The 20,588-nt window shown below is 31.3% G+C and overlaps 3 protein-coding genes across 3 annotated transcripts; all 3 read left to right on the forward strand.

The window, feature by feature from the left end:
* The first annotated feature begins 1,026 nt into the window (after positions 1 to 1,026).
* Positions 1,027 to 4,199, forward strand: LOC130944825 (elongation factor 1-gamma). The gene is made up of 8 exons (XM_057873372.1): positions 1,027 to 1,210; positions 1,312 to 1,347; positions 1,855 to 2,004; positions 2,082 to 2,142; positions 2,235 to 2,287; positions 2,392 to 2,493; positions 2,871 to 3,381; positions 3,624 to 4,199. The coding sequence occupies exons 2-8, from the start codon at positions 1,339 to 1,341 to the stop codon at positions 4,001 to 4,003; spliced, it is 1,266 nt and encodes a 421-aa protein (XP_057729355.1). The 5' UTR covers positions 1,027 to 1,210; positions 1,312 to 1,338; the 3' UTR covers positions 4,004 to 4,199.
* Positions 4,200 to 7,803: 3,604 nt separating this feature from the next.
* On the forward strand, positions 7,804 to 15,793 carry LOC130944495 (uncharacterized). Its single transcript, XM_057872837.1, has 20 exons — positions 7,804 to 8,097; positions 8,221 to 8,288; positions 8,827 to 8,931; positions 9,315 to 9,371; positions 9,482 to 9,552; positions 9,906 to 10,005; positions 10,617 to 10,687; positions 10,798 to 10,898; positions 11,010 to 11,110; positions 11,196 to 11,249; positions 11,365 to 11,417; positions 11,513 to 11,551; positions 11,630 to 11,774; positions 12,263 to 12,444; positions 12,513 to 12,580; positions 12,831 to 12,903; positions 12,973 to 13,034; positions 13,178 to 14,090; positions 14,381 to 14,671; positions 15,242 to 15,793. Exons 1-20 carry the CDS (start codon positions 8,091 to 8,093, stop codon positions 15,522 to 15,524), a joined length of 2,844 nt encoding a protein of 947 aa, XP_057728820.1. The 5' UTR covers positions 7,804 to 8,090; the 3' UTR covers positions 15,525 to 15,793.
* A 713-nt stretch (positions 15,794 to 16,506) lies between these two features.
* Positions 16,507 to 18,578, forward strand: LOC130946718 (psbP domain-containing protein 2, chloroplastic-like). Its single transcript, XM_057875553.1, has 3 exons — positions 16,507 to 16,912; positions 17,418 to 17,573; positions 18,235 to 18,578. The coding sequence occupies exons 1-3, from the start codon at positions 16,595 to 16,597 to the stop codon at positions 18,487 to 18,489; spliced, it is 729 nt and encodes a 242-aa protein (XP_057731536.1). The 5' UTR covers positions 16,507 to 16,594; the 3' UTR covers positions 18,490 to 18,578.
* The last annotated feature ends 2,010 nt before the right edge of the window (positions 18,579 to 20,588 follow it).

Raw genomic sequence — 20,588 nt, forward strand, 5'->3', positions numbered from 1 at the left:
AACCCATCTTAATTGGCGAAGCGGGTCGGCCCTCTCAGTTTATGAGGCGAGTCAGCCCACTTTGCCAACCCTACCCACCATCCAGTTAAGACTGTTTTCAACTATCTTTCATCCTTCCAATATGCTCCTCCATTCCTAAGAAGGTAAGACTTCAGTTTCTGCAGTTATAGCATTATCATTTCTAAAGTACCTTCCTCTCAAGATTTTGGATAATAAAGAAGTTGACAGTGTTACTAGTCGCCAATACTGTTTGCCTAAGAGCGCCGATTTCTAAATTTCAAGGTCTTTAAATCCAAGATCTCCTTCTCTTCTTGGGCGAGTCATAATGTCTCAGTTAATCAAAATCATCCGTCTTTCAGAATTTTTTTGCCTCCACCAAAATTGAGACAGTATAGAATGGATTTTCAAAATTAAACCATCAGGCAATCTAAAGCAAAATAATGTATAGATAGACATAGCTTTACCCACAATCTTAAGTAATACCTTTCAACCTCTCGAAGATAAGAGACTGTGTTTCCATCCTTGGATTCTCTTTTACATATTTTCTTTAATCATACTAAATGAAGTTTTTTGAGATCTAAAGCTCGCAAAAAGCAAGCCCAAATATTTGTCTTGAGTCTCAATATAATTGATATTTAAAAAGTTAGGTAATTATGTACAAGTAGTAAAAGGAGTGTTGTAACTAAAAAATTACAGCAAATTTATTAAAAATTATTGTGTTTATGTTCTTAAAATAATAAAAGAATATTTTTAATAAATTATTAATAATGTATAAAATTATTTAGATAGACAATAGGTGAAATTTTTTTATATCTTGTAACAAAAATTTCAAATAAATTGCATCTCATTATTTCGTGTGTGTATAAAAAGAAAATTAGAAGGTTGAAAACCAAATATTTTTTTCATTTAAAAAAAACCTTGCTTAAAGTGGAAAATAATTACAGAAGTGTGGAGGGTTGCCCAGCCCACAAACATAATATTTGTTTTAAAAACAGAATTTTGAAGAGCCCAACCCGGTAAGAGAGAAGCCCAACGATGAGTGAAGAGTAGAGCGTAAACGACAGAGCAGCAACGGAAACAAAAAGAGTAGTGACTACAAAACCCTAATAAGTGCCGCTCTCTGTTTCTGTGTTAGTTACTGTCAGTGTTTAGTGTTGGATCTGCGACTGACGAAGCGTCATTTCTTTCTCGCTGCTTCGGAATAACGCTCGTAAGATTCATTTCTTCTTCTCTCTGTTCTCTCTTTTTCTTTTTTCTGTTTGTGATTATGTTTTTGAGTTTTCGTGTTTTTTGGTTGAATTGAACTAACAGGTTCACCGTCTTCATCGAAGCGAAGCCATGGCGTTGGTGAGTTGTTCATTTCTTCTTATAATGTTCATCACTTGCTGATTAATTTGGTTTTAATTTCGGTCTTTTATTAGGCTTTAAGGTTAGAGTGTGTTTCCTTGGGGGTTAAAATATGAAAATTTACATAGAATTTCATTTATGTTTTGTGCACAATTATTCAACTTATAGCATTCCTAGTTGATCAATAATTAATTGATGTAATAAAGGACAAAAAGTTGAGATACTAGATGGTGTCAACAATAGTTGATGCATAATGAAACAGGGGAAGCTAAAAAAGACCAAGAACAAGTTTTACTGGCCTTCAGATTGATTAACATAGGTGGCAAGTAGTAGAAAGTAGAAACTGATGTTGCAAATATGAAAAAGTAAATCTGCTATATTTATGAATCTAATTGTCTTATATTATTAAAATATGTATTACATTATTTTTAATATGTGGGATTTAACTTTATATTCTTGTTAATCTGATCCATAAGTCATGTTCCCTCTGTCTAATTCATAGTGCAGATTCTGCATGCAGGTAAAACAAACAAAAATGCTTACAAGGCACTCATTGCAGCTGAGTATGTTGGTGTGCAAGTTGAGTTGGCCCCCAATTTTGAGATGGGTGTCTCTAACAAAACTCCAGAGTTTCTCAAGATGAATCCGATTGGCAAGGTATTGTGTTTTTTGAGTTATGAGAGGCTCCTGCTATGATTTGGTGTTTGTACTTACTTTCCGTAGTATTCCTCCAGGTTCCGGTGTTAGAGACACCAGAGGGCCCTGTATTTGAGAGCAATGCAATTGCTCGTTATGGTAAGATCATACATACAATATTGATTTACATATGATTCCCAATGCCATGGTTGATTAAGATGTTCTAAGCTTGTTCAATGCTTTTTCTGCAGTTGCTCGTTTAAAGGGGGACAACAGTTTATATGGTTCCTCCCCTATTGATTATGTAAGGGTTTTCTTTCCCCCTGAAAATCCTTCTATTATGTATGTAACCATTACCACATGCGACTAACATTGCTTTATTATATTTGTAATGCTCTGATATTTCAGGGCCACATCGAGCAATGGATTGATTTTTCATCAATGGAGATTGATGCTAATATTAGTAGGTGGTTCTACCCGAGATTGGGATTTCTTCCTTACCTTCCTCCAGTAAGTTTTGTACAAAAGACCTTTATTAGCGCTCGTTTTTGTGAAATTTTGCATCTTTTTTTTTTGTATGTGCAATCGGTCATGGTTATTGTCAATTGCTTATACACTAGGGACAAAGTGGTTAATGTTTACCAGCCACCATGAAACAACAATAAAATGATGGTAACAATAATTAAGGGGACTGCAAATGTTTGTATAGTTTTTTCTTTTTTGTCCTTTATATGCGTATCATGTTATGAATGATGATTATATATATTTAGATAATAAAGTCAAAACGATTGTATTATGTTCATGACATTTGTCTTTATTTTATTTTATTTTTTATATTATGTTGTCAATTATGCCCCGTTTTACCTTCCTCTTTATTCTAAATGAAGGTTGAGGAGGCCGCAATTTCTGGACTGAAGAGAGCTTTGGGTGCTTTGAACACTCACCTTACTTCCAATACTTACCTAGTTGGGCATTCAGTGACCCTAGCTGACATCATAACAACATGCAATTTGTATTTGGGTTTCAGTCATATCTTGGTTAAGAGTTTCACTTCAGAGTTTCCTCATGTTGAGAGATACTTTTGGACCATGGTTAATCAGCCAAACTTTCGAAAGATACTAGGTGAAGTCAAGCAGACTGAAGCTGTTCCACCTGTTCCATCTGCAAAGAAGCCTTCCCAGCCAAAAGAATCTAAGCCCAAGGCGAAGAACGAGCCAAAGAAAGAAGCAAAGAAAGAGCCAGAGAAACCCAAAGTAGAGGAGGAGGAGGAGGAAGAGGCTCCGAAGCCCAAAGCCAAGAATCCTCTTGATCTTCTTCCTCCAAGTAAGATGATACTAGATGAGTGGAAAAGGCTGTACTCCAACACCAAAACCAATTTTCGCGAGGTTGCAATAAAAGGTATTGTTATTTTATCCTTTGTTTTTGATAGAATTAGGCAGTTAGCACTTAGCATCTATATATGGTGTAAAGTATGTTTTTTTTTTTTACAAAGACTTCTCAAACATTTTATTGAAGTCCTTTCTTTTTGATTGGGAGGATTGTTTTTCTTTGACTACATTGTGTTATTTAATTGATGTCTACATTTTTATATCCCTTGCAATGCCAAGATGTTTTTAAATTTGTTTCATCAAATCTTGTAGGATTTTGGGACATGTATGATCCAGAGGGATACTCTTTGTGGTTCTGTGATTACAAATACCAAGAGGAGAACACTGTTACCTTTGTGACAATGAACAAGGTTGGTGGTTTTCTTCAGCGGATGGATTTAGCTCGAAAGTATGCATTTGGAAAAATGCTTGTAATTGGATCACAACCACCCTTCAAGGTGAAGGGGTTGTGGCTTTTCCGTGGGCCGGAAATTCCGAAGTTTGTGCTTGATGAATGCTATGATATGGAGCTTTATGAATGGACTAAGGTTGACATATCTGATGAAAATCAGAAGGAGCGGGTCAATCAGATGATTGAAGATGCCGAACCGTTCGAGGGAGAGCCTCTTTTGGATGCTAAGTGCTTTAAGTGAACTTGTGATTTGTTTAATGAAAAGTTATGTTTTTGTTTATCTTTGTTTTTGGTAGAGTTTGGTGTTTATTAATAGGACTCAAATTTGAGCAACTTAAAGTGTTTATCTTTTTACCTGAATTTTGACTATAACAAGACTAGTACAAGTGCTATATTTTGAATGGTTATAAGCATTTATAAAATTTCCTTAGATTCAATTTTTTTGTTTTTCGTCATGAATTGGGTATTAGATTCATAGATTGATTGTAACTGGGGAGAAGTTTTATAGAAATATCGTAATTTTATACCGAATTGAACTAACCTTTATTATTTTGTATTTCCTTGGTCTGAAACCTTTTTCAAATTTTCTAAGTTGTTTTTTGTTTTCTTTATTTCTAATTTTCTAAGTTGTAATCTATTTTTTGTTATGCGTAAGTGCAATGAGTAACAGTGGGAATTTGAGTGAAAAGTCAATTTAGTATACAAATGGTTTATTTGAAGAAAAAGATGGTTATTTTAGTTCGTTTAACTTTTGTAAATAAAAATAATTATTTTAAAAAATTTAAACCTTTAATAATAATAATAATAACAATGGATAAGAAAATAATTTTTTTTCTTCAATAATTCCAGAGTTAACTTATTACTTCCATTTACACCATCCGTGACATCTTTTATCTCTTCCTTGATTCTGTCTTGTTTCATGGATGTTTATTTTGCACTCTTTTTCCAATGTTATATGCTTTCTTTTCTAGCAATTTAGTTTTATTTATTTTACTTTTAATTTTCTTTTTCAGTCCCTCTATTTTCTTATAATTTTCTTATGCCTAGATCATTATGCCTCTAAAAAATCATTCACACTATTTGAGAATTGTCATCTTGTCTAATCCATTGATATAAATTCAATTCAAAACATACAAAATAGCAAGCAAAAAATGTGAATAAAGAGATTTAATTTCATAAAAAGAATGTTGAATTTATCAAATTTTTATTATTATGCAACACCTATTTGGTTAAAAATGAAGTTTGTATGGTTCAACAAAACACTTATAAAATTGTCTAGCTGGCATGATTAAGAGCCTACTTAATTAATGAGAAATTCTTTTTATGGGGGAAGTTTTTTTCTTCCTCCACTCTCTTCCTCTATGGCTGTATCTTTCTTTTATTCAAATTTAATAGTCAATTTCTCATTAATGATGCGGAATAGGTTCCAACTAATTAGCTTATATTATCACTATCTATGATTGGAAATATCTTTTTTTTTTTTTAATTTCTAATACAAATACTATAAGTCTATAACACGCATATGAGTTAGGTCATTTCAACCACATGCTAAACCTTACCTAACAAGATTTGTGAAATTTTTTTTTATCATGCATGCTTATTAATTGGTGTTAGATTTCGGAGTTAATATGTATTTCAGTTCCTAAAAAAAATAATAAATAAAATTTTATAGATTAGTTAACATGATTTAGCGGCGAAGCCAGGTATAAGGAAAGGGAGGCAATGGTCCCCCTAATTTTAATTTTTTATATGTAAATTATATGTAAATTTCAGTTTAGTCCTTCTTTAAAATTTTATTTTAATCTTATTTTATTATATAAATATTTTTTGCTTCCTTCAGTATTTCATCTAGCTCCGCCCCCTGCATTTACTGACCCTATAATTGTTAGTTATATACAACATAATGTTATAATTATGCAGTATTTCTACTGATTTTTATTTTTTATTAAGTTCTAATGGAGATAAAGTTGTGGCTATTAATTACCATGTTTTTAGCTTGAAAGTTATTAAAGTATAATGTTCTAATAATTCCAATACGAATATGCCATGAAATCTCAATTTTGGGACTGAATGTTAAAAGCAAATGATAATGTAAAAAATTATTAATATTTACAATATACTTTATTATTAAGATAAGATAGTGATTAGTTTTGGATATGTCCCATTACAAATTTTCTAATGATGATACATTAAAAATATACAAAACCACACATAAATTTACACACAGATATATATTGACTAATTTAATGATCGATTATATATATATATAATTTTTTAATTTAACATGATAAAAAGTTTTTAATTTAAGAAAATCAAGAAGAATGTTTTTGTCCTTAGTCATGTTCAAAATTAATTATTTTTTCGGGATTATATGAAGTATAATAACATTATTTATATACCAAATATTCTTGATATAAAATAGAATTATTCTTAAGTAATTATGTATTTAGATTTTTTTATTAACAAAACAAAGAAAATATGTGTTGATTATTAAGATTTAAGAAAATATTGGTTTAAAAATAATGTCCGAAATTATATTAAGTATAGATTAATTTGGGCATTCAAAGTTTCTCACCAAATTAAAATATTCAAATAGAATGCACGAAGGCTTCTCTAATTTTTGTAAAAGGATTTTTTCTGAAACAACAATGCTAGGAACCAACTCTATATAAGCCAAGAATCAGCCAACTGGTAAATCAGAGGTACCGGTGACTTTAACTGGATGTTGCTACTGATAGGCACACGGATGTTTCTTTTTCTTGTAAATTGGATGGTTTTGGATATTATTTCTATGTTTCATGTATTACGCATTAATAAAACATAATGGAACCAGCTAATTAATGATCAAAGGATCTGTTCCGTGATTCTCTCCTATCACTAGCGTATCTTCCCTCATATTTTGAACGTGGTCAACAATAATTTAAAAAACAAATTAAATTATAAATTAATAAAACTAATTATAATTAATTATGTTGTTCTATTCTTGGCTGATTATTAGTTGGTTCCATATACTTTTCCTTTCTGAAATAATTTAGTTCTAAATGACCTTCAAAAAATAGTTATTTTATGAGCTGTTTGGCTTGCATTTTTTTTCAATATTCTTTATTTTTTACTTTTGTACTAAAAGAGTGAGAACAATTTTTTTTAATTATTTTTACAAAATTATGAAAACAAAGAGTAAAAATACAAATCAAACAAATTTTTTTTACAGTATTTTTTTACAAAATTATAAAAATAAAAAACACTAAAATTAAAAATTTATAAGAAAAAAATAAAAAAATGTTTATTGCTTTTAACTCTTACATTTATTATTTTCTTTGTAAAATTCTAAAAATAAAAATATTTATTATAATTATTTTGCAATTGTGCTAATCTACTAGAATACTACCCACATTTTATGATTTATCATTATTAATTAACTATTATTAATATTTTTAATAATATTGTAAAATTCTACACTTATTTCTTAATGATTAAGAGTTTGTTTGGGTGAGTTTCTAAAAGAAGATCTTTTTTTGAGTTATATTTTTTTAAAAGATCTTATGAAAAAGTAAAAATAATTTTATGTTTCGATATCTCATGAAAAAAGATTTTTTCATCTATCAATTATATTTTGGTATAACAATATAAAAATATTTTTTATTTATTTATTACATGAAAAACATCTTTTTTTTTAAAAAAAAAATTTTAAAAAATTATATAAATTACAGCTTCTCAAAAAAAAAATTTTTAGTACTTTTATTTTTATTATTAAAAATTTATCAAATACACTACCAAAAAACTCTAAATGCTGGTTATATTTTAATGAAAATACTGTCTCCAAGACTTTCTCATTATTTGATTGAGTAAAATAACGACATCCAAACGAACAACACCGGCTAACTCCAACTATATCAGGTGGGGAGGATTTGTCCAGCTGTTCTTAAAGTCGCTTTCTCACTCTCTCTTTCTCTCTTAATTAATACTTTTCCATTTTCCGTGTGTGCGCGCGTCAGGTCAAACATTATTACCCAAAATGCCAAAACTATTGGATCTCATTTTCTCAATTCTCTCTTTCAATTCATACGCCACTTACCAACTAACTCTTCCCTCTGCGCAAACAATTACAGTTTACTCATTACAAACGCATATTATTTAATCGCAAATCATATTCATATTAATACAATAGAATAATTATTATTAATTAATACTGCGTTCTAATACTAATATTCTTCGTCTTCCATCATCAGCCTCATCAGGTCTGCATTGACTTTACTCTGTTCTGTTCTGTTCACTCCTCTCGATCATCACTAGCTGCTATTTGCATTTCGCATTGCTGATCATCAACCATGCAAGGTTCTATATGTTGAACTTTTTATTATTTTTTTAAAAGTTAAAGCTTTAATGTTGTATGTTCTTATTGTCTTGAATTCTTAGCTGAGGTTGCTACCTGCAATTATGGAATGTTGTGTGATGCAGGGAATATCGTAGAAAATGGTTCTGTCAAAGAAGATGAACATGGAACGGTCAAATCTTCGAAAGTCAAGGTTTGTTTTTGCTTGCTGCTTAGCCTGGAATTCAATCAATTTACTTAGCTCATATCCATTCCATTTGAATTTTCATGTTCTCTACCTTGCGTAATTTGCACTATTGCTGCAGTTAGATACATGAATGGTTATATATCTAATACGCTTTCTGTTTTTGCCTGAAACTGAAGCATCACTGCATCAATTAGCATAGGTTTAGTTTGTGTTACGCTGAAATTCTATCTTTATTTAAATGAATGGAGGAAACAAACACTAAACCTTTTGGTTATCTCTTCTAAAAGCTTCAAAGGGTAAGTAGAGGTATATGAATGCTTATCTAAGAGTTGTTTGTGGCTCCTCATAGTCATCCCTCCCTATGAAGATCACCTCATAGTGATGCAATAACAATGAGTCCTTTGAGTGGAGGCTTGATTGCCTTTGCTACTGGATCAAGGAACAAATGTTCTCATATTTAAGGATTTAAGCTTTCATTAGAGATTTTGTGTCAAACATCATTTCTAGTATCTGATTCTGACACCTGTTTTATCCCTTGAGTAAGGTTGACCCAGGGAAACCTGCAGGACTTACCTGGCAGCGCAAATTGAATACTGCAGGAAATACTCCGCTAGAATTCAACGTATCTTTCAAAGAGATTATCCGTCTGGTAAGCCTTCTAGGGAGATAATAGATGTATATAATCCTTTCATGCATGTGAATTGTCCACATATATCATGTCATCCATAATTTTATTCATGGACTTAACCATTGTTAGTCGTGCTCAACATGTCAAGAGTATTTTTTCACCATCAAACTCATACAAAGAAACTTCAGTATTAGTTTTTACTGAATTCTTTATTCCTATTATAGAGCAAGGCTTTTCAATGTGAATTCCCTGCTAAAATACATTGGTACTTTTCTATATTGAGTATATAACATGTAAACTCTATGGTTAAATATGTCTGCTTATGGCTGTAGTACACTTAAAAGTTAAGGATAATGGTTTTTGATATATATATAGCAATCCTTATATGATATCTGAATTTATAGGCTCCAATAGGTTTTCGGCTATGGCGCCATGTCCGGGAAGAAGCAGCCAGAGGAAGGGTAATCATCTTTTGTGTTCCATCTCATCTTGATTTGTCCTAATAAAATGTTTTTCTGATCATGTTTCTTGAATTGCTTGCTGTTTTTCTCTGTTTCTGCATGTCTTACAGGAAGGGATGATGGACCCTTTTGCTAAGCGTCATGTGACATCTTGTCATGGTGTTCCTTTAGGTGGCATTGGGTAGGTCTTCAATCCAAAAAATAAGCTGCAAATTTTCTACATTAATCAGCCTTTTCATATTTGTATCTTTCTACTTTTACATATTGAACGAATCAGGTCGCCAATACAAATTAACAAATTATATTTGCTTGGGAGGGAAAATTTTATACATTAGCAGTTTACTAGTTACATGCATAAAAAATGTTGGGATTGGTATAGTAGAGTTGGTTTCTAACTATTTCCGCCTTAAAACAAAATGAAGTCATGTTAATGCCATTAGTGGCCCTGTAATATTTGTTTGATTTGAGTATGTCCGGAACATTGTTTGAATCATTCTGTGCATTAAATTTTGCTGCCAACAATTTGTTCTACAGTTCAGGAAGCATTGGAAGAAGTTACAGGGGTGAATTTCAACGTTGGCAACTATTCCCTGTAAAATGTGAAGATAAACCAGTTTTAGCAAATCAATTTTCAGTAAGTTTACTTGAATCTATCTCATCACAAAGATTACAGTGCTGCTATATATATCTGGGTAAAATCTTGATAATAGTGGCAAAATCTTCTCGATCTTACAGTATCGTTTACCTTTATGTTTATTTAATCTGCTATATATACCATTGATCTTTTCTTGTTACAAGTTACATGGCTTGTCTTGGCCCCATTTTCATAACAGTCAATATTCACCAACAATAAGCTTTTGTATAAATATCAGATGAGGGAATCCATTCCCCATAAAAATAACTATACCTTGAGATATCATGAAAGATTGATCATTATGTTTGAATGTTTGACATGCCTCCTCACAATAAGCCCCAGAGGCTTTAATTGTAGAGGAAAGCATAAGTGAATAATGTGATGCTGACAACAGAACACATCATGAATCCATAACAATTAAGAATTACTTAGTCCAAGGTTGGACATCTTGCAAGAACATAGTATATATTGGTTTGGGAACCAGCTTTATGTCTGTTACAATCTTGTTTGAACCTTAAATATCAATTACAATGTACTTTAAGGTTGATAATAGTTTGTTTATCAAGAAAAAGGACATTCATAACCAAATTTATTTCTTTGCTTACTATCAGGTATTTGTTTCACGTCCAAATGGTGAAAAATATTCAAGTGTACTATGTGCAGGGAAGCCAGATATATTAAAGTAAACATTTATAGATTGCCTTGTAAATTACCAGTTACTAATTTATCATTTTGTTAATCTTATTCTTGTAAATTAAATTCTTGAAAAACATTTACTTCAATTTCCTTCAGAGAAAACCCAGTGTCAGGAATTCAATCATGGGATTGGAATCTGATTGGTGACAAATCCACATATCATGCATTGTACCCAAGGGCTTGGACAATATATGAAGGTAAAATACGGTAGTAATGTATTTCAAAAGTCCAAGTGCACTATGATATTAATTGTAAATAGCTTATCCCTTACATTGATTATCTCTTCTATAATTTTGTTCCAAATGCAGAACCTGACCCAGCACTGAGAATAGTTTGTCGTCAGATCTCACCTATTATACCCCATAATTACAAGGAGAGTAGCTTTCCTGCATCAGTTTTCACTTTTGGGGTAGGCAAGAGTCACTTCAATTTCTTTTTAGTTAGAATTTGATACATATGTTGCTCTTAATAAGCAATGAATGTTATTTCTGCAGTTAAATAATTTTGGAAAAACAACAGCAGATGTTACCTTGCTTTTCACATGGACTGTAAGTGAAACTTTTTTGTGACTATTAATTGCTATTACACTATTGGTGTTTTAGTTTTTTATCCTATCCTTGGCCCTTGGGGCACTTAATGCAAGCAATTGATGTATGCATTTAGAATTCTGTTGGAGGACTTTCTGAGTTTACCGGCGATCATTTTAATTCAAAGATGTAAGAAATTTGTGACTTGTTCACCTTCTTTGTGAAAATCTCCCATTTGATTGCTTTTTATTCTAACATTCAAGATACATATTATGTCATGCTAGGGTGAATGACAGAGTGCATGGTGTTCTTCTACATCACAAGTAAAGCCTTAACCCTTACTGTACTTTTGAATGATAAATAATTTTGGAATTTATCAATTAATTTAGTTGATACGATAGGACTACGAATGAGCGGTCTCCTGTCACATTTGCAATTGCAGCAGAGGAGACTGAAGATGTGCATATATCAGAATGTCCTGTCTTTGTTATATCTGGTGCTCACAAGGGTATCTCGGCTAAGGATATGTGGAATGAAATTAAACAGGTTAAGAGACAACCTATAATTTTTCACAATATTTCATTGAAACTTGAAAACTATTTATTCATTGTCTTTGTTATATTAAGTTATTGGTTCCCTCATGTTTTCTTCTGCTGGATAAAGCCAATTATCCTCTTCTAGCTTCTAAGCATTATATAAGACAAGCACTTGGATTTTTCTTTATTTTCTTTTATCATTTATTTGGGTGTCATAAATTTCTTCTTTTCAATTATGACAATTACAATGTTGAAGACTTCAAGTCCCGTCAAGCATCACTGTTTCAGAATATTGTAAGCTTAAAGAATTACCCCTTTTGAACTCTTAAAATGATGTATCTTGTAATATCTTGGTTCATGTGGTGATAATATGCTAATCTGTGATTTTCTTTAGAAAGCTCTTCGAAAGATGTCGGTTACAGCATGATATTAACCTTTCTGTAACCAATCTACTTATTATATTTCACTGAACTGAATTAGTACTATTTGTCTTTTTAGCATGGGTCTTTTGACCGCCTGAATTTCGCCGAAACTGCCATGCCTTCAGAACCAGGATCATCGATTGGAGCAGCTGTTGCAGCAACTCTTACTATTCCTTCAGATGCTCAACGTACCGTCACATTTTCACTAGCATGGGACTGCCCTGAAGTCAAGTTTCCGGCAGGAAGGGTTTACAACAGGTTGGCTGTAGAAAACTTGTATAAAATTTCCTGTCTGAAGACTATGCTTAACTAATGAAACTTAACAGGCGTTACACTAAATTCTATGGTACTAATGGGGATGCGGCTGCAAAGATTGCGCACGATGCTATTATCGGTAATACTCTTTGATGAGATACATTAAATTTTGTATTTGTATGGTTGGGAATACTTCTAAACTCAATATTGAGAATTATATCCATAGATTATTTTTGGAGAGCCAGACTATGGATAAAATTTTCTCTTTTCTTTTCTGTTCTTTCTTTGATGTCAAAATTTAGATGATTTCCCAAAGCATGCACCATAGTTATAATTGCTAATAGATTTCATGAATAACTTACTAAAGCTTCTATGAATTGGTGACATAGGGCACCGGCAATGGGAGGCTCAAATTGAAGACTGGCAAAGACCAATCCTTGAAGACAAGAGACTTCCTGAGTGGTAATGCTCAGTTCTTTATTAACTTTCTTCTTGTACTTTAAAAATTCTGAAGCATTCAGAGTTGTGCAGGTACCCTACAACCCTTCTGAATGAGCTTTACTATCTGAATTCTGGGTTCACAATTTGGACAGGTATTTCTCTAAAACTTGGGTTTTATATATTAGCTAATTAAGCCATGTTTATTTGCTTTAAAACTTCAGACTCTTTATGATTCTGTGGTATGAGTTATGACTGTCTTGGTCATCAATTTGTTACATTATTCTCTGTTTTGCAGATGGTTTAGGTCCGGTGCATAGTTCAGCTAGCTTAGGGGAAAGAAAATTTTCGCTGGATGGGTTCATATATGATTTAGAGAGTCCAAATTTATCACCCCAGAGTGATACTGCTATTAACATTCTTGAAAGATTTAGCTCTATACACACTCCAACTGCATCAAAGTCCGCATATGGAGTAAATTTGCTTCAAGAAGGGGAAGAAAACATTGGTCAATTTCTTTATCTTGAAGGCATCGAGTATCCAATGTGGAATACCTTTGACGTTCATTTTTACTCCTCTTTTGCACTGGTCATGCTTTTTCCAAAACTTGAACTCAGTGTCCAAAGAGACTTTGCTGCAGCAGTAATGATGCATGATCCTGAAAAAAGGCAAACTCTAGTTGATGGCCGAATGGTTCGTAGAAAGGTTCTTGGTGCTGTTCCTCATGATATTGGAGTCAATGATCCATGGTTTGAAATAAATGGCTATAATCTTCACAACACAGATAGGTGGAAAGACTTGAATCCAAAATTTGTTCTCCAGTGTTATAGGGATGTAGTTGCCACCGGAGACAAGAAGTTTGCAAGAGCTGTTTGGCCAGCTGTTTACATTGCAATTGCTTATATGGACCAATTCGACAAGGATGGCGATGGAATGATTGAGAATGAAGGCTTCCCTGATCAAACTTATGACACATGGTCTGTATCTGGTGTGAGTGCATATAGTGGTGGACTTTGGGTTGCGGCACTTCAGGCAGCTTCAGCCTTGGCACATGAAGTTGGTGACAAGGGATCTGAGGAGTATTTTTGGCTCAAGTTCCAGAAAGCCAAAAGTGTATATGAGAAATTATGGAATGGTTCATACTTCAATTATGATAGCAGTGGTGGGAGTAATAGTTCATCCATTCAAGCTGATCAATTAGCTGGACAATGGTTGTTTTTCTTTTTCTGGAAACTATGCCTTATTTGCATGCTTTATTTCCATTGGTGCAACTTGTGAAGTAGGTTTGTTAGATTAACAACATATGTGCATATGCCAGTAACTTCAATTGAATTATTCTATAAGCATAACTTCAGAAAGAAAATTTAAATCAGCAAAAACTGGAAGAATATAAACAATGTTGTAGAGTTTGTTATGCATATAATTCAGTCTTTGGTTTTATCTTCAATTATTTGCATATGTAACTTCCTCTTATTAATACTTCTTACTTATTGTTTTTCAGGTATGCAAGAGCATGTGGTCTTTTGCCAATTGTTGAAGAAAAAAAAGCTAAAAGTTCGCTTCAAATGGTTTATGATTACAATGTTATGAAATTTAAGGGTGGAAGCCGCGGCGCTATAAATGGGATGTTACCTAACGGAGAAGTTGACATGTCATCGATGCAGTCGCAAGAAATATGGTCAGGGGTTACATATGCCGTAGCTGCAACAATGATCCAGGAAGACATGATTGACATGGCATTCCAAACTGCAAATGGAGTATATGAAGCTGCATGGTCCAAGGATGGACTTGGGTATAGTACCTTATTACTCTATCCTCTTGATACTTAAACTTTTGGAAAATTATAGCCTCAAGTTGATAACAAAGTAAGCTTTAACCACAGAATCAGAAGGTTTTAATTTTACCAACGGATTTCTTTGATAAGAAACTTAACTTTCTTTTTCTTTCTTGATTAGTCCGTTATGTCATGTAACACAAGAGTAATGCAATTTTTAGTCATCATTTTAATTCTCAACAAATTTTAATCAAATTAGTCTCTAAATCTTTATTTTTTTAGATGAATAAATTTTCAAGTCATATTTTGACAAAGAATTAAACAATCATTATTTAATAAAGACATAACCGTCTTTAAAATTTTTTAAAATTCTTAAATTAATTTTTTCATATAGACAAGTAATCTAAAATTTGAAGACTGATTTAATAATTAAATTTAACTAAAAATTAAAATGTCTTGATCAAATATTTTTTAAAAACTGATTCAGATATTAGTCAACAAAATAACTCAAAATAAAGTTTTCTGTGTTTTATTATGTATTTTTTAAGAAATAGTTATTGAAGGTTCATTCTTCTGTTGAATCAACAGTTATGCTTTCCAAACTCCTGAAGCATGGGACATTAATGATAGATACAGATCTATGTGTTACATGCGCCCTTTAGCCATATGGGCAATGCAGTGGGCATTATCAAGACCAAATAAACACACGTGGCACGAGATTAAGGTTGATGTGAAGGATGGTGATTTGTCTTTGTCAAGATACCATGCTGGTTTTTGCAAAGTTGCACGTCTTCTGAAGACGAAGGATGAAAAAGCACCAAGAAGTCTATGGCAGCTTATATATGATTCTACTTGCAAGAGGATGTTGTAGTCAAAGATGATTAGATTTAAACTTGTGCAATGCACTAAAAGAATACAATAATGTAAATAAAAATAATCTTTTGCATTAAAAAATAAGATAATTTAAACTTACCAAACTTTTTTTATAGAATTATTTTGGCTGATTTTTTTTTTTTTAGATATAGACCAGAATTTTGTGTAACACACCATTATTGGATTTTATTGTATTTTTCAAAATTTTCATGGTGGAACAATTTGTAGGAGGCTGAATTGTAATAGCAATTTTTTTTTTAATTTACCTATAGTAATATGCAAGAGTATATTAAGTAATTATAATATTAAATATATATTATGTCAACACACGGAGTGTATTGATATTACATAAAGAGCTTAAGCATATTATATTTTTTTATTAAGAAAATATAACTCGGGTATTATAAAAGAAAGAACGAAAATTAATCTATTTCACTCTGTTAATCAAGAATTGGTTATCAAATTAGTTCCATTTAACATAAAAATCGTTTGACAAAGAATTAATTAAAAATAAAAAATTAATTAATTACAAAAAGATAAATCTTTTAAAAAAATAATTTTTATATATTAATATATTATTTTATTAAATCCAATTAAATCCTAGTTGAATTATATGATTGAATTTTTGAACATCTAATTCTACCGATTTAATGACCGGTTGGAATTTCAAACCTCAAACATGACATTTTGTTGAAATTACTAATAAAAATAGCGGTAACAAATGAGTTCAATTTTTTTTGAGAAAGTATACAAAACCAATGAAATATTTGTACAAGGTATATAATGAAGATTTAGAAAGTATTAAAGATATAATAATTAGTGTTACCTTTTTCTATTAGCTGAAACTTTTGGAATGAGTGGTATCATGACATAGTATTAGAATTCTAGATCCGAAAGGTCAAAAATTTGATTCTTGATGAACTCCAAAATCAATTTAAATTTTTGCCCAATTTAAGTACTTACCTTTTTTTTCCCCTTTAGCCCAAATGAAGTATGGATAACGATTAACGACGCTTAACGTTCTCATATCCCTGTGACCAACACATTGGACTTTCCAATTCAATTCCAATGGCTTTGAAAACTTGCTTCACTCTTCTCCACCATTCACAACACTCTTCTTCCAGAACCTTCTTCTCATTCCCCTCTTTCAATTCTGCTAACTGCATTCTTCACAATGAACCTCATAACAACCACATCCTGCATCTATCAACATTTTTTACTAAGAGGAAGCTCAATCTTGCTCTTCTTCTCACAACTTTTCTTTCGAGCAATTTATCAAACACTAGTGGTGCATTGTTGATGGCTCAAGAGTTGGACTTGGAGCTTCAGAGATACACTGATTCGAAGGAAGGTTTCACTCTTCTTATACCCTCTTCTTGGACTAAGGTAAAATTATTTACCCATTTTTTTAGAATTCAAATTTATTATTAACCTTAATCTTTGATAAGCTTTTTCTACGGTGAAGAATTGCGTATGTTTTCCTCTCTGTTTGGTATGATGTGTTGGAAAATGATTCAACAAAGTTAAATGGAAATGGAATGAGGTGGGTAAAATATTCAGTTAAAATCTAGCTGTTAGTGTGTAACTCTTTTACACAGACATTTAATCGTGTGCTGTTGCATAGATCAAATTGGTTTCTTGTTGAGATTGAGGTGTAGAAGTTAACCACTTTTTGTTTTGTCTATATAGCAATAGTTTGATTTGATATTAATTTAGAAGAATTTTGCATTGAAAATGCATAAAATTTAAACTTGGATGAAATGGAAATGGAATAGTATTGGATGAAACTGATCATCATATTTCATAAAAAGTTGTTATTTATTCCCACCAAATTACAACACTTTCCATTTACATTGTAACAATCTTTGCTGCTTTGGTTTACAATGAATAGGTTGATAAAGCTGGGGCAACTGCTTTGTTTCAAGATGCAAGTATGGGGAGCAACAACATTGGGGTTGTTGTGAACCCAGTTCGTCTTGCAAATCTTGGAGACTTCGGGAGCCCCGAGTTTGTTGCTGATAAGATTTTACAAGCAGAAAGGCGTAAGGTAAGGTTCTTGTTTCCATTGCTGGAAGTTTCTATGACCAATGGAAAATTTGAGTCAAGTGTTGATGTCTTGATGATATTAATTAGAAGAATCTCTCTGTACTTTACCATAACAACATAAGCAAAGGAATAATGAGCTGAAATATTTACCTTGGATTAGTTTGACTCTGTTGTGAACATCATTTCGCTAATACTAAGCGCTAAGATACACTAAAGGCTAAACTAACTAATTGGCTAAAAATTGTCTTCTCTGTTTCATTCATTACATTATATAGTAAAATGGACTCTAGAACCTTCTCTTCCTATAACAAACTATTGGCACCTCACCTGTGCTCTAAGCCTCTAAAGTATTCCTTCCTGTAATTATTTATTTTTATCCATAGTAGATTCTTCGTTGATCTTTATTTAATTAAATCAAAAGTAGCAATGATCATAGATGTTAGTGAAACATTGCTTCCGTATTTATGACCAAAGGAATAATGGCCATTACATATAGTTTGCTCTGCATTTAACAGCTAAAGTAAGAAGGCAAAAAGCTTATTTCTCTGAAATAGTGAAATGTTCCTTCTGTGTTCATAATTGTCTTTGATCCTAGGGGATAATCAAATGTCTATGTGATTGTATATCATTTAACTTGTGTGTATTGTTCTCCTCATCTTCAGGAAAGTACAAAGGAAGCTAAATTAATTGCAGCTTCAGAAAGATCAGGAAATGGAGATTTGCAAATTTATGAATTTGAATACACCATTGATAGTACCCGTGGAGGAAAGAAGAGGATATTTTCTGCAGCATTTGTGACCTCAAAGAAACTCTATCTTCTTAACATTGTTCATTCTGATAAACCAGAGAGTCCTCTTGAACCATATAAAAGAATGATTTTAGAGCAAGTTCTCCATTCCTTTAATGCAGCAGCTTAAAACTTTGAAATGAAAATCTCATTTCTTCTCTGATTATTCTCCCTCTCTTGAGTTTTGGTTCTTAAAATATGGCAACTGATTTATGTTCAGTCTTGGTTGAAAGTCATAAAAATCAACCAGACTGAATTCTAGTGTATGATTTTATATCACTATGTTTTAACTTACATAGCTACATATTACTTGAACAGTTGAACATTATATCTTTTGGAAAGAGAAAATACTGCAGGAGGTGTGTAATTATTTTCAACAAAGATAAAAAACGTTGATTGCATGAACAAATTATTTTCAGAAGATTATAGTTGGCGAGATCTCAACTAGGTTTAATTCACAGGCATAGGCTTACGCTTTCCACTGATCCTTCCTCCCTTAAGCTATTTATGAAGAAGGCGAAAAAAACACATAGTTATATGTAGCTGTAAACCGAAATCTAAATATTTTGGCTCCGAAATATTGTTGGTTAAATCATAGTTTGAATTTTGGATATAGTTAGTTGTGTAAGTAAGAGTGTCAAACAAATTGGTCTATTAATCCAATTTGTTTAGGTCTATTATAGATTTAAATGGATGAACTAATTATATATCAAATATATATGGATATTTAAAATAAAAATTTTATCTTTTTTTTTTTAAAATCTATCAACCTAAACGAGTCAATATTTTTTTTTTGAATTTGTTATCTAAATAGATAACTTGTAATTAAAGCATGTGTATAAGGAGGGAAAAGAGGATTAGATTGTTGGCTACTTGGCTTGAGAAAGCTTGAAATCTCATCCAATTCTGTAGATATCCCACGACTAGGGCTGGCAATGGGTAGGGTAGGGTAGGGTTTGGACCTTACCCTAACCCTACCTGCGGGTTGAAAATTTTATTAAAACTCTACCCTATTCTATTTGCGGGTTGCGAATCTCTCAACCCTAACCCTACCCGCACCCTAAAATTCTAAACCCTACCCTATCCTATCCTATCCGCAGAATATCAAAATTTTTTAAAGTAAATATAAAATTCAATTATTTCAAATTTTATACGTATTAATAACATAAAAAATAAAAAATTAGTGCTCTAAATTACTAAATTAACAAACTAGTTTAGTGGTTGTTCACTTATTATAAGCCATTACATAAGAGATGTTGTAAGTTCAACTCTTACTTCTTTCACTATATAGAGAGATTTTTATAAATTATGTGTTATATATGAGGTGCGGGTAGGGTACCCTACCCTACCCGAACGGGTTGGACCGGATTGGACACAAATTATTGCGGATGATTTTAAAGGGACACACTATTTCGATTAGAAAACGAATAATAAATATTATTAATTAAGTTAATTACATAATTTAAAATTATGAATAATTTTTTAAATAATAATAAAAAATAAAATCACTATTTTTATATTCTTCAAAATTTATAAAAAAATTATAATAAATGAACTCTAAATAAATTATATATTAACTTTGTAAAAAAACAATATACATTAGATATTATACGTAATAATATAATATATTATCTTATGACTAATTATACATTGGATATTATTCCCTTCTCTTGAGTTTTGGTTCTTAAAATATGACAATTGATTTATGTTTAGTCTTAGTTGAAAATCATAAAAATCAACCAGACTGAAATTTATGTTCAGACTAAATATTTTACACCAAATTAATTTTTTTTGTTATTGAAATTAAAAAAATGAGTTGTTAATCAATTATGAATTCATATTTAAATTTGAATAAAAATAAAGTATTATTTTAAATTTTATCTCACTAATCAGACTTAATTTAAAAATAAAAATTATTTTGTACACTATATTATTGGATAATATGATTATTTTCCAAATAAAATAAACCAAAAAAAAAACACTAGTTATATTTTTTAGAAAACAAATTTAAATATTTTTTATATCATATATGAGAATCTTTTTGATGTATTTAAAACTTTCTACATTTACATATAACACGAAAACAAAAAATCTTAAAATGAATTTAAATATGAAATTTTTGAAATAAAATCTTTTCTATTTTTAATTATAATCTAATCTAACTAACATACTCTAACTAACCAGTAAACCTTATATAAATGTTGTGTTTAAAAAAAGAAATCCAAACAA

This window comes from Arachis stenosperma, chromosome 8, assembly GCF_014773155.1.
Source record: "Arachis stenosperma cultivar V10309 chromosome 8, arast.V10309.gnm1.PFL2, whole genome shotgun sequence".
Classification (NCBI taxonomy): domain Eukaryota; kingdom Viridiplantae; phylum Streptophyta; class Magnoliopsida; order Fabales; family Fabaceae; genus Arachis; species Arachis stenosperma.